This window comes from Pseudomyrmex gracilis, unplaced genomic scaffold (assembly GCF_002006095.1).
Source record: "Pseudomyrmex gracilis isolate BER0280 unplaced genomic scaffold, ASM200609v1 scaffold_1115, whole genome shotgun sequence".
NCBI classification, from domain to species: Eukaryota; Metazoa; Arthropoda; class Insecta; order Hymenoptera; family Formicidae; genus Pseudomyrmex; species Pseudomyrmex gracilis.
The window spans coordinates 17,923-31,575 of record NW_018021699.1 but is presented as its reverse complement, the minus strand read 5'-3'; the positions used below and the strand labels follow the sequence as shown (position 1 = coordinate 31,575).

General features: G+C 37.8%; 1 protein-coding gene across 1 annotated transcript; it reads left to right on the top strand.

The window, feature by feature from the left end:
* The first annotated feature begins 4,436 nt into the window (after positions 1–4,436).
* Positions 4,437–12,985, top strand: LOC109861883. Its single transcript, XM_020441720.1, has 2 exons — positions 4,437–6,215; positions 12,330–12,985. The coding sequence occupies exons 1-2, from the start codon at positions 4,697–4,699 to the stop codon at positions 12,794–12,796; spliced, it is 1,986 nt and encodes a 661-aa protein (XP_020297309.1). The 5' UTR covers positions 4,437–4,696; the 3' UTR covers positions 12,797–12,985.
* Positions 12,986–13,653: the final 668 nt, after the last annotated feature.

The following is a 13,653-nucleotide window of genomic DNA, read 5'->3' as shown; positions in this document are numbered from 1 at the left end:
AATTATTGAAGAAATCAAGCCAATCAGCGCCAATCTTTAGCCGGGCGCACATCAGTGAGCCGCGCGGAGCGCTCACGCACCAGACACATGGTTCACTGACGTGCGTTCGGCTAAAGATCGGCACTGATTGGTTTGATTTCTTCAATTACTTCTTTATTATAATTACTTCTTTATTATATGTAATAGAAAAAAAATAGTTCAGGACTTTTTGACTTAGTTTTACTCCTTCTACCTGCCTACGAGAGATTTTACACTAATTGTCGGACATCTTGTGTATTAAGTAATTAGAGTGTATATATTTAAAGAGTACTTAGATAGTACTGGATGTTTTATAAACGTACATTTTAAGCTCATTTTATGTTCACATGTCTGTGGACACAAATGAGACTTAAATCAGATGTCTTCTTTTGGATATGAATCGAATATCTTAATCAGTATATCCTATAGATATTTGATATATGTTCCGGTTAAACTACTAATCTTTGTAATGTTATATATATACATTAACGTTTAGAACTTATTTACTTTTTATTATTATAAAATTGTTTTAAATATTAAGAAACATTCTATTTTTTTATTAGTAGAAATATGTTATTACTCACATCACAATAAATATTGAACATTTTGTTTTTTATAACAATGTACAATGTTTATACATTTTTTAATAGTACGTTTTAATAGTATTTTTTAATGTAATCTTCTATGTATGTTAAAAAATAATTTTTAATATTACACAAATTCTGTTTTTTGCGTGCAATCATAATCAACATGTCTTAATATAAGTGGAAAGTATCCAAAAAAGTTAATTATAAAATTATTNTTGCATGTGGTAATAGAAATGCCTCAGTTAAAATTAAGTATACTAGCGGTAAGCGCGTCAATAAGTCACTACTCTTGGGATATATTCCGTTTCATGCATATGTGCGCATTTATCTATAGTATATTTATAGTATTATCTATAGTACACGTTATGTATACTATATAGATCATGCGCGGATAATGCATGAAACAAAACGCATCTTTGTTTTAATAGCGTTAGTGTAGTGTTAATAACGTAGGCTGCGTTCAGAGAACGGGCTATCAGCGCTGTTGCGCGTTATTCTATCACTTTAAAAAATATAAGGATAAAAAATTGAATTTAAGAGTCAATAAATGCTATCATTTAAAAACTTGTTTTATTCTTTTTAAATAAGTTAAATCTGCGAGTATATACATATATATATATATATATATATATATATATCGTATATATATACATATATATATTGTGTATATATATATATCGTATACATATATATATATATATATACTCGCAGATTTTTATATATACAGGGTGTTCCAGAATTGCCATACAATCTCTCGAAGGCAGGTAGAAGAAGTAAAACTGAATCGAAAAGTCTTGAACCATTTTTTTCCATTCCTTAAAATAAAGGAGTAATTATTGAGTAAATCAGACCAAGCAGCGCCGATCTTTAGCCAGGCGCACGCCGGTGAGCCGCGCGCCTGGTGTGTGTAAGCGCTCTGCGCGGCTCACTGGCGTGCGCCTGGCTAAAGATCGGCGCTGCTTGGTCTGATTTACTCAATAATTACTCCTTTATTTTAAGGAATAGAAAAAAATGGTTCAGGACTTTTCGATTCAGTTTTACTTCTTCTACCTGCCTTCGAGAGATTGTACGGCAATTCTGGAACACCCTGTATATAGATTTATATACAGGGTGTCTGACAACAAACTATAAAGCCGACGTGTGTAGGTAGATCGGGTCATTCTGAACAGAAAAGTTATATACGATTTTGCAAAATTCGCAATATTTATTGAGATATGAATTAATAAATGTGAACCAATGAAGGCGCGGGGAGCGATGATCGGACTCTATAGGCGTGCATGATTATCAGATGAAAAGAAAAATGGCTTCTCTCATGTAATGTCTTAGTAACGAGAGGCGGAGTAAACAAACAAGCGCGGAACGACTCAGTTTCTTGTGATCGGGCGCTATTCGGCGGTACGCAGCGAGCAGCGGCGAGCGAGGAGTAGAGCTGATAATTGTGCACGCCTATAGAGTCCGATCGTCGCTCCCCGCGTCTTCATTGGCTCACATTTATTAATTCATATCTCAATAAATATTGCGAATTTTGCAAAATGGTATATAACTTTTCTGTTCAGAATGACCTGATCTACCTACACACGTCGGCTTTATAGTTCGTTGTCAAACACCCTGTATATATATATATACATATATATATATATGTATATATATCAAAACTTATGTCCATAATACAGCTAAAATATGATCATTTTCGATCTATTTTGAACTTATTTTGGACTTCATAATAAATTTAAGATAATCCAAAGTAAATTTAAAATAAATCCAAAATATGTTCGAGAACAGCCTTATTTCGAATGTAATTTATGAAATTCAGAGTTGTGTCAAACGTACATAAAATGAATGTCCATCAGATGTCAAATGAAATTTTTTGGACTTAAAATAAATGTCCGACGTCCAAAAATAGACGTTCACTGAACATCTATGTAACGTCCATGTACTATCTGGATACTTGTAAAGTGTACATGCTAAAAAATATATACTAAATATATAGTATATGTAGTATATACCAAATATGTAGTATATACTAACTATACTACAATATATACGTGCTTTATTCTAAATCAAAGTATAAGCACAGATCAAGAGACGGTAGTGCCTCGCGTTCACGAGCAACGAATTGGCGCTCGAACTTTGCGAGCACACTGTGCTTCTTAGGCAAGGCACCGATAGCCAAGATTTCTTTTGCGCAGATCAGCGGTTGTACAGGTTGCCTAGATCCCGTTTGCACAGAAAATTTTCGCGCTTGCTTGTTTACTTCGTCTCTCGTTGGACATTCATTATATGAAGTAGTCATCTTTCTTTACAGCTGCTAAGCGTATATGCCTACAGAGTCTGAACTATCTCTTTCCGCGCGCTCATTGTCACATTTATTAATTAACTACTCACAAGGCAAGTGACGCAAGTGTCTCTCTCCTATTTTGATGAGCTTTGAATATGTTGTAGAGTAAGTAAAAATAAGAAATCCGTATTTATTTTTATGTGCTTTCTTGCACGTTTAGGGGGTGACGTCCCTTTGACAAGAAAACGGTTTTTTTCTTTTCATGCGAATGTTGTCAAAACGGTAAGAGATATAAAAAAATGTTTCAATTAAAAGTTACATGGTCTTTTATAGACTTTATAACCGCATAAGTAAATGTTTAATTCAACATTTTTTTATTTACCTCCACCTCTTATTATTTTTTTCACAAATTTCAAAGTTTTTGTAAAGACAAGTTGTAGCATGTGTTACACTGAATACATATGATTTTATTATGTTTCAAAATCGTATCTTTCAGAAATAAGCCGTCAATATCGCACTATATATGTCGCGCTGCATGACTCATTATTAATGTCGCGCTCTTATCGTAATAGACGGTAAAGAAAACTAAAAAAATGAAATTAGTACGTTGTCACGTATTTGATAACGTTCTAATCACAAAGTTTACTAAAAAAGCAAAGAACAACTTTACTGTTGCTAAGGCATCCTCACACTGATGCCTTTCACTCTTATTAATAATCACCGTTCACAGCACATTGTTATTTGCAAGTCAGCTATCATATATTACGCTTGAAAGTTTTGCTCATTACATAGCGACTGTGGAAAAATACTATGTAAAAAGATAATAGTAAATATGAAGTAATATATAATAGTAAATAGTGAGTATGAATTCTGACTATACCTTGTTTCAATTATATCCAAGATATTCGATTTTACAACTTCACGAATATATGTATACATTTTTCAAACCACAAAGCTGCAACATAAGAATTCATAAATTAAAGAGCATAAAAAACACATTATACATATAATGATAGTATTATATGTATACCTAAGCTTCATATAATGGTAGTATTATATGAACACCTAAGCTCTTAGCTACAAGACATACATATTTTGCTATTATAGCTGTGGTAGAAACTATTTTTTTCCGTACATGTTCCGTATACATGTTTTGTTAGCCGAACTAATTGCGTGGGCCAATCGCTTTTTAACAGGTGTATGTGAGAGCGAGCATACAGCGCTTCGTGCGATCTTACGTGCAAAGTGATAACGTTTTTCGAAAAAGAGTCGATCCGGAGACTATACGAAAAACAAGTAGACACCATGTTACCTGTCCGTCGGAAGTTTCACGTCGCTTGCAATATCTTATTGTTTGAATGTTGTTGATAAGCATGCGAGAGATAAGCGAGGTACGCTGGTTGCCGGTCGAGTTGCGCAAAAGGCGTGAAGCGAGGGAGAATATTATTCAGCAAAAATCAAATTTATCGGTTAGTCGATAAATCTATCGATAGTTATCTTCTAGGATTTATCGTGATCTGAAAGTAGAAGGACGGCTCGCGAGCGCATCGCAATCAGTTCGCAATTCGCAGCGCAGTACATTACATCTGTAGTTTACTTTTACGTAATAAATTAAGTGAAATTGTAATTCAGACAAATTTATTCGCATTTTGCAACATTTTCTGGTCCTTCAAGCCGGATTTGCGCGTACGCATCGATCGAAAGAATTTTGGGCCTCTTCGGGCAGAATCGACGGTTGCGGATTGGCAAGCAATTATTGGTTAAACAAAACCGGTTGTATTAACAATCAAAGTAACAATTAGTGCTCAACAAAATGAACGTTGAACAACTGAGAAGACAACGAGCAGCCATCACGGCAAAATTAACGAATTTTATAAGCACAGTAATGAAATCAACTACGACAGAAGAGGTCAAGATGCGCAGTCAATATTTAGAAAAAACGTATCGCAAATTTCAAACCATCTCGCAAGAGCTACAAGCCATGATCTCCAAGGAAGATTATCAGCTCAAAGACGCGACCGAAGAATCTGAGTTTGAAGATCAACATATTAAAATAAAAACATCAATATCTCAACGTCTTAAGAGATTGCAATCACAATCTCACGCTTCAACCAGTAGTGACGGAGGTAAAATGCCCGATAATGCGTTGACACAGGTTTTAGAGCGGCAAATGATAGGTTTGCAACATCCTGCGGAGCGGTCAGCCGATACCAACGATAATAAGAGTTTGTTAGAGCAACAGAGTCAAATGATGGTACCTTTAGACACTCACTCCGGTACGCCACGTGAGTCTCAAGTGAGACTGCCGATTATTAAGTTGCCGACGTTCAGCGGACAGATAGAAGATTGGGAAAGGTATGCTGATGACACCTTTAAAACATTAATTTATAACAGCAATTTATCGAATGTACAGAAGCATCAATATTTGTTCGGATTGTTGAGCGGCGCTGCGGCGAAGGTCATTGAATCGATGGAGATTTCCGATCAAAATTATGCGATAGCTTGGGACTTATTAAAAAAACGTTACGAGGATGAGCGAGCTATCCGAAAGCGGCATATCCATTGTCTTTTCGAGATGCCGCGAGTGCAGCGAGAGTCTGCTAGTGCAATACGGGAGCTTGTGGACTACGTTCAAAGGCATTTGCGAGTTTTGCAAGCAATGCAGCTTCCCACGGAGTCCTGGGAAGAAATAATAATTTATTTAATCGAACAAAGCCTTGACAATGTCACGAAAAGACAATGGGAAGAACACGCAGAGAAGCTGAAGAGTTCGTCCACGGATGCGATACTAGAATTTTTGAAATGCCGATGCCAGGTCTTAGAGCGAGCATCTCTAAGTGAGATTGCCGAAGAGACATCAGAAAAAACGAAATTCAACAATGTCGAAAGAGACGGTAACGATCAAAAACAGCCGTTACATTTGAAATCTCAAGGCAAAACATCATTATCAACAATTCAAGAGAATCGATGTTGTTATTGTCAAAGACAACATTTTATTTCTTCTTGTGATGAATTTTTGAATTTAACTACTAAAGTTAGATACCAAACAGTCAAATGCCTGAGACTGTGCATGAATTGCTTATGCAACGATCACTTTGTTAATAAATGCAAGGCTCCTCCGTGTCAAATATGCGGACTTCCGCACAACACTTTATGCCATATATTTAGAGAGACAGCAAATGCGACACGCAGCCCGGAACAGAGTACCTCTGCGGGGATAACAAGAAATGGAAAATCATCGACAAACTCGGATCGAGAAATATTCAGCGTCTCCGAAGAAGCATGTTCGACGAGCGGTTCGTCAATTCATCATGTGCAGCGAGACACAAATCGTAAGCGAATTTTAATGTCAACCGTCGTTGTAAACGCTGAGGAAAACAATGATTATAATTATCAATTGCGAGTTTTGTTGGACAGCGCGAGCGAAACCAATTTTATAACTTTATCAGCATGTAAAACACTCGGTCTAAATTTGAACAAAATATGTGAATTTATTAACGACTTGAATGATATGAATTGTATGGTCAGGCAATAGTGGTCAATTGCAATTAAGTTCTAGAACTTCAGATTTTCAATTAAACTTGCATTGTTTAGTCGTACCAAAAATAAGTAGAAACTTGTCATCATTTGCTGTCGATGTTTCTCGATTGTCAATTTCGCATAATCTAAAGTTAGCTAGTTCATTGTTTCATACGCCGACCAAGATAGATGCGCTAATAGGCGGAAAGTTCTTTTTATAATTATTAGAAAGCGGAAAAATCGAGCTCGATAAAAATTTGCCGACATTGCAAAGCACACGAAAAAAAAAAAAAAAGTTCTACCACGCTAATTACGGTTTGCTGAAACTGAATTTGCTGTTGTAGCTATAAAATTTCCTATTACATAGAAACAGTTTGCTGATATTCCTAAATATGTCGACACAATAGCAAATATGTATGTTTTGTAGCTAAGAGCTTAGGTGTCCATATAATGGTAGTATTATTAATGGTAAAGGTAGTATTATTATGGTAGTATTATTAATGGTAATTAGCTGTGGTAGAACTATTTTTTTTCCGTGCAGTAAATTCGGTTGGATTATAGCAGAATCGATAGAACGTTTAGTAGCAAATCAATCGACCGATCGTTTAATTGTCAACAGTCATACGTGTCTTTCAATACAAGAATCTGTTGACAATGCGATAGGTTTTGGGAAGTAGAAGAATATCCCGGAGATAAACACGTTTTAATGTCAAGGGAAGAGCGAGAGTGCGAAAGCCATTTTATAAACACAATGACTTGAGATTTGTCTGGGCGGTTTGTTGTTTGATTGCTCTTTAGAGACAACAAAATAAAACTCGGCGAATCAAGAAAAACAGCAGCTGAACGATTAAAGAGTTTAGAACGTAAATTTCTTATTATATGTTTAATGGCTCGTTGAATGTAAATTTCTTAATAATCGAGAATTTCATCGTCAATATTGTGAATTTATGCAGGAATATATTAATTTAAATCATATGTCGAGAATAGTTAAGGAAACTAGCATAGCAACGCCAATATATTTACCGCATCACGGAGTGCTGCGAGAAGCTAGTATTACTACGAAGTTACGCGTAGTATTTGACGGTTCCGCAAAAATCGCATCGGGAATTTTATTGAACGATGCTTTGATGGTCGGATCTAATTTACAAGACAACATCATAGACATTATTTTACGATTAGACTGCATGTAATTGCAATAACGACCGATTAAGGTAAAGAAAATGTACAGATAAGTCTTGATTCATCCGGAAGATCGAGATTACCAAAGAATCTTATGGCGATTTTCAGTTGACGAACCAATAGTAGAATTTGAACTAAACACGGTTACGTATGAGTTGGCGTGCGCTTCGTTTTTAGCCATACGTTGCGTTAAACAAGCCAGGCAAACAGTCATCTCAGTTTGGCCTCACAAATTTTGTTAAATGATTTNTACGTTGACGATATTTTGACTGGGATCTCGATACGGAAAAAGACGCAATCAATTTAATGTTGCAGTTGATTGAATTTATTATTAAATAGTAACGGATTCGAGCCTTTTTTTTTTTTTTTTTTTTTTACAAGGGGAAATCCTTTATGGATACCCTGACCTGTGAGGGCAGGCCAGAGTTATGTGAGACTTGCCAAAGAGGCGTACCCACTAAAACCCCTTGAGGCTTCTCGTACGCGTTGGGAAGGGGGGCCTGGAAAACCGGAGGGCTATAACATCCCGGTCCCCCCTTCCGCGCCTGGGTGCTGCGTAGCACCTCACCCCCTGTAGCGACAGAAAGGAGCCTGTCCCTTTCTGCCGACTCCTGTGGTCGCGTGCAATGTCCGAGAAAGCCCTCACTTTCCCGGACTGCGTACCTTGACCTTCCTCTTGTACAGAGGAGATTTTGTCTTCGCGCGCTAGTCAGAGTTAGCTTCTGACTCGCCTTCTTCTTCTTGCTGCCGACTGGTCTTGGCGAAGCCGTTCAGCGTCCTCTTTGGCGCTCTGGACTTTCTCGCAGAACGCGAGAAAAGTGCGCCACTTGTTCATATCTTCCACCGCCTGTCTGAAGATGGACGGGAGAGAGATATTATCCCCGAACGCGTCGAGGAGAGCTGCCCTTTCGCTTTCCCACGCTTCGCACTCCTCCAAAGTATGAGTTGCGGTGTCTATTGCGGCTCCGCAGTGCTCGCACTCCGGAGTGTTCGCTTTCTGGATACGGTGTAGGAAATCTCCGAAAACGCCGTGGCCCGTCACAATTTGGGTTGACCTGTAAGTCATCCAAATGTGCGGGCACTCTAGCCAGATTTTGAGGACCGGGCCCAATGCTTCCCTTACTCTTTGGCCGTAATGGCTCGGGTCCTCCAGCCGGCGGCGCCACCGCCGCACCATTTGGTCCCAGGCGCGGGTGCAAGCTTGCCGAAGCTCTTCCGGGTTTACGTCCCGGTTATTTGCGCGCGCCTCAGTTATCTCTCTTTGCCTAGCGGCGTATATTTTCGCGTGTTGGGCCGCCATAAGCTCTACCGGCGGGATGCGCGCCAGCACGCGGACGCCTTCTAGGGCGGATTCGAGCCTCACAAGTGGCGATCGAATTCCAAAGAAATTTTGAGCAATTTGAATTCTGTCAAGCGAGTCGGGAAGCCTTTAGCTGTCGCAACAGATGCAAGTAATTTAAACAACACAAAAACGTTAGGTTTAAATTGGCATCCAGAGCGGAATATATTCTAATTTTCGATTCGGTCGATGGCAAGCTCAGGTAAAACCAAACGAGAGGTGCTATCAACAATTTCAAGGTTGTTTGATCCGTTGGGCCTTATCAGTTCTATTTTAGTTCGAGCCAAATTGATTATGCAAGCGACATGGGCCGCAAATCTAAACCCATTGACAGATGATCTTCAGCAAACATGGAAGTCATATGTAGAGGATTTAAAAAACATAAAAACAATTCAAATTCCTCGAAAAGTCATATCCAAAGCAAATGCAAGCCGAATTTATCTGCATGCATTTTGCGACGCCTCAATACGAAGCATGTATTTATTTGCAGACAATAGATAAAAATATAATCTTTACTGATTATTGAGAATTTCAGATTATTGTAATCAGATAATCAGGTCTATGCCTGATTGGAGCCTAATCTGGCAGCCTGATCAGGGCCTAATCTGGCAGCCTGATCAGGATCGAATCTGGTAGCCTGATCAGGGCCATTTGATACGTAGCGTTACATTCCGCATTAGGGCCTGATTAGAGTATCGGATCCGTGCCTGATTTGGAAGTAGGACAAGCCATATGTGGATCTAATGAGGGCCCTACACAAATTTCTACTCGGGTAATAAAGCAAGTTTTTCACTACTATGTTCTAAATCGCGAGTCGCGCCGATTAAAAATAAAACAATTACGCTTACTCGAGCTTTGCGGCGCAGTTCTACTAGTTAGGCTGTTACAAAATGTAAAGAAAGCTCTCAAAATCAAATTTGACGAAATATGCGCATGAAGCGATTTAACAATCGTATTGGTGTGGATATCCGGCAATCCATCACGCCAAAAAACGTTTACATATATTCAATCGTACAGCCGAAATTTAATCGATGCTCGCATCCAATTACTGGTATCATGTGAGAAGCGAAAATAGCCCTGCCGACTTTATTTCGCGAGACACAAATCTCAGAGATTTACAAAAATGTAAGCTATGGTGGAACGGCCCTGACTGGTTCTCGGAGATTGACGGTCGTCTGCAAAGTGGTTTGCAATTAACGAGTCTTTCTCAGGAAGAGATAAATATTGTTAAATCAGAACAAAGAGCGGAACTGCAAATATTTTTAAATACCGACAATTCAAAACAACTATTTTTATCTTTATTAGACAATTATTCTTCTTTATCAAGGTTCAAACGAGTATTAGCATGGATTTTGCGATTTATAATAAATTGTAGATTAGAAAAAACAAAACGCAAGTATGACAACATTACAGTCAATGAAATTAATAGCGTAAGACAAACATTCGCAATATTCAAGTGTCTCAGACAAGATGTCGGATCTCAGGGCCGGGCGACCGCTAAAATCGACCAGCAAGTTGTTATATTTGAGTCCATTTATAGATGCAAACGGACTTCTCAAGATAGACGGTAAAATTCAAAATACCCAAGTCTCATTTGACACCAAGCATCCGATTTTGTTGCCGGGCGATAGCAGGTTTACACAATTGTTGTTCGAACTGGAACACCGACGATTACTGCTTACGGGTAACATCCACAGATGTTACTGTATGCGATTCGCGAAAAATACTAGCCAATGAAAGGAAAAAATGTGGCGAGAAGGATTGTGCTTTTGTAACAGTTTGAGACCGTTGTCATAAGTAATGGGACAGTTGCCTGCTGATCGAATTATATTGAAGCGCCCATTTTCGATAACCGAAATAGATTTCGCAGAACCAATCGTAACACTGGTTCATAAAGGCTGCGGCAGGAAGGCTAACAAGTCATATATAGCTTTGTTTATTTATTTTTCAACAAAGGCGGTACATCTTGAGACGGTCAGCGGTCTCAGTTCAAACGGCGCTTAGACGTTTCGCGGGACGTCGCGGCTGTCCACAGCGAATTTTATGCGATAATGCGACAAATTTCGTTGGAGCTCGAAACGAGCTTTATGAAATGCGACAATTCGTTAAACAAAGGAAATCAACGATGAATTTTGCATTCCAAACAGCATCGTCTGTCTGAGTATATTACTCAGCGAAAATCAAATTTATCGGTTAGTCGTCTTCTAGGAATTGTCGTGATCTGAAGAACGGCTCGCGAGCGCATTGCAATCAGTTCGCCATTCGCAGCGCAGTACACTATATATATCTGTAGTTTATCTTTACGTAATAAATTGTTAAGTGAAATTATAATTTAAACTAATTTATTTGCATTTTGCACAATCCATACAGCACAGCAAGATTGCAGCAAGATTGCAGCAATATTGTTGTGCAAGATTGCAACATTGCAGTAACATTGCAAAATGTTGCAGCAACGTTTTTGCAGCATTGCAGCAACAGTAAAATGTCCGCTTACAGAAATATTGCAATGTAACATTGCAGTATAATATATATGCAATAATACTTTTTGTGTGTGTGTGTGTGTATATATATATATCGGCATAATAGTTTTAATAACACATACAGAACAAAAGCTCCAATAGACATCTATTAAATGTCGTATAGAGCTGGTAATGTCTATGGGCGATTAATAAAGTTTTTGTTCTGTGTGGGAACATACAAAACTAAATCATTCTAAAATTATATAGAATGTTATAATTTTATAATTGAAAATTATAATATACCGACCTATACTGTATAATATAAATAATACTCATAATAATGTTAAAAATATAACATAATAATGTTAAAAATCAATCTGCAATGATATTTTAATTATAAATAATAGTCTAAATTATAAAATATATATATATTTATTTATAATAATTTATAATTAATAATAAAATTATAAATGTGCAGAGATAAATCGAACGCAGCCCAAGTATGTATTCCTGGCTTAGATCCGTTCACGGCCTTTTTCGCGCGAAAAAAACGTATGAAGTTAAGCAGGACACTAACATGTGGTAGTACCAGGCTTCACAAATTACGTACATTGAATTGCAAAAAACTGACACTATATCTGTAATAGAGTCACAGATTACACACTAATATTAATACGCAATTCTAACAATGTTTTAAGATATTGCTGCAACATTGCTGGAATAATATTTCCAAATAATGTTTTTGCAATATCTCTGCAACATTGCACTGCAGTTTCAATGTTGCAACGTTGCAGCAATGTTGCTGCAAGCTTCTGTGCTGTATGGGAACACTTATTATTATTCAATTCTGTTCTTGCTTAAGTTAGTCTCGTTTATGATAAAAAGATATTTAATTGTTATTTCTGGAGTAATCAGAGTGTTCTTGCTTTGATCCTGGCTATTCCTTACAGGACGTCGCGGATCCGATCGCGTCGAAAATGTCGAAGACTTTACCACAGGACGCGGTCCGAATCGCAACACGATCGAGAAACGCTCGTTCGAGACTTCAAACACCGACCATCACGAGGACGACGGGGAACCCCGATCCAAATCGCGTAGAATGGGAGTTCTACGATCAAACAATGTTCAACGATCGCAAATAAACGAAAATTTTCACGATGTCACGGCATTGAAGGATCGCTGCAATACATTGCGAAATCGTCAAAGCGACGCGCAACGACATTCACCCAGTGGTTCGAACAATGCGACGTCCGTGCGATCTCAACCGTCCAGTTCGCGCGACGGAAACAGAGGCTCTTATCGCAAAGACGATCAGTTACACGATATCGCGCGTGTTGAGCAAAATGAAACGCAGCATCGATACCGAACCGACCAACGACATCGAACCGACACGATTGGACAATACAAACGACTATGAAAAAAATTACCTCCAAATAATAAAAACTCAAAATAACCTCCGAACGCAATTGCGTACGTTAAACTCACACGTATATATTGAACGTGTGAGCATGATATTTGGAACATGTGGTATTGAACATATGTAATATCAATATAGTAGTTTTCTAGGATAGACGTGAGAATACGTTTTTGAAATAAATACACGGATGCAACTTTCAATGCAATACTGTTGTTTTATTTATTTCTTCAATTGTACGTATCGTCTTTGTACATTCGAGTCTGCATTGGAAACAATGTTCGTTCATTGGGAATCGTGCGACAACGTAAGCCAACTAAGTACGAGGAGTAATTGTGGAGCGACGTTATTCCAGACTCGCTTTACATCTGACGCAGATGCGACGTGGTGTAGCGCATTTGTCGTTTGCGCGAAGTTGAACGTATTCAACGACGAATCCTTCGGTGTGTTTGCACTGATACATTCCGATGTATGCCAAAAAAACCAGAGTTGGGTAGTGTCTAGTTAAAAAGATAAAAGTTAAGTTAAAAAGTTAAAAAGTTAAATAATTTTAACTTAACTTAGTTACATTTTTGGGCTCTTAATTTTTAACTTAATTTAGTTATATTTTATCGGTAACTATTAACTTTTCATTTAAATCTCTTGAAGTTAGCCACGCTATAAGATTTTGATTTTTGCGCAAAGTTGTTCGCATATAAGACGGATTGTATTTCGTCGTATGACCATATACTTATAGACTAAAGAATTATAGACAAACACTTTGTATACTACCATGATCAAAAAATAACCGGAATTTTTAATTTAAACCTCGCGGGCTTATCGGTTTAGAATTCTGTTGTTTGTGTCACGTTGGCAGCACT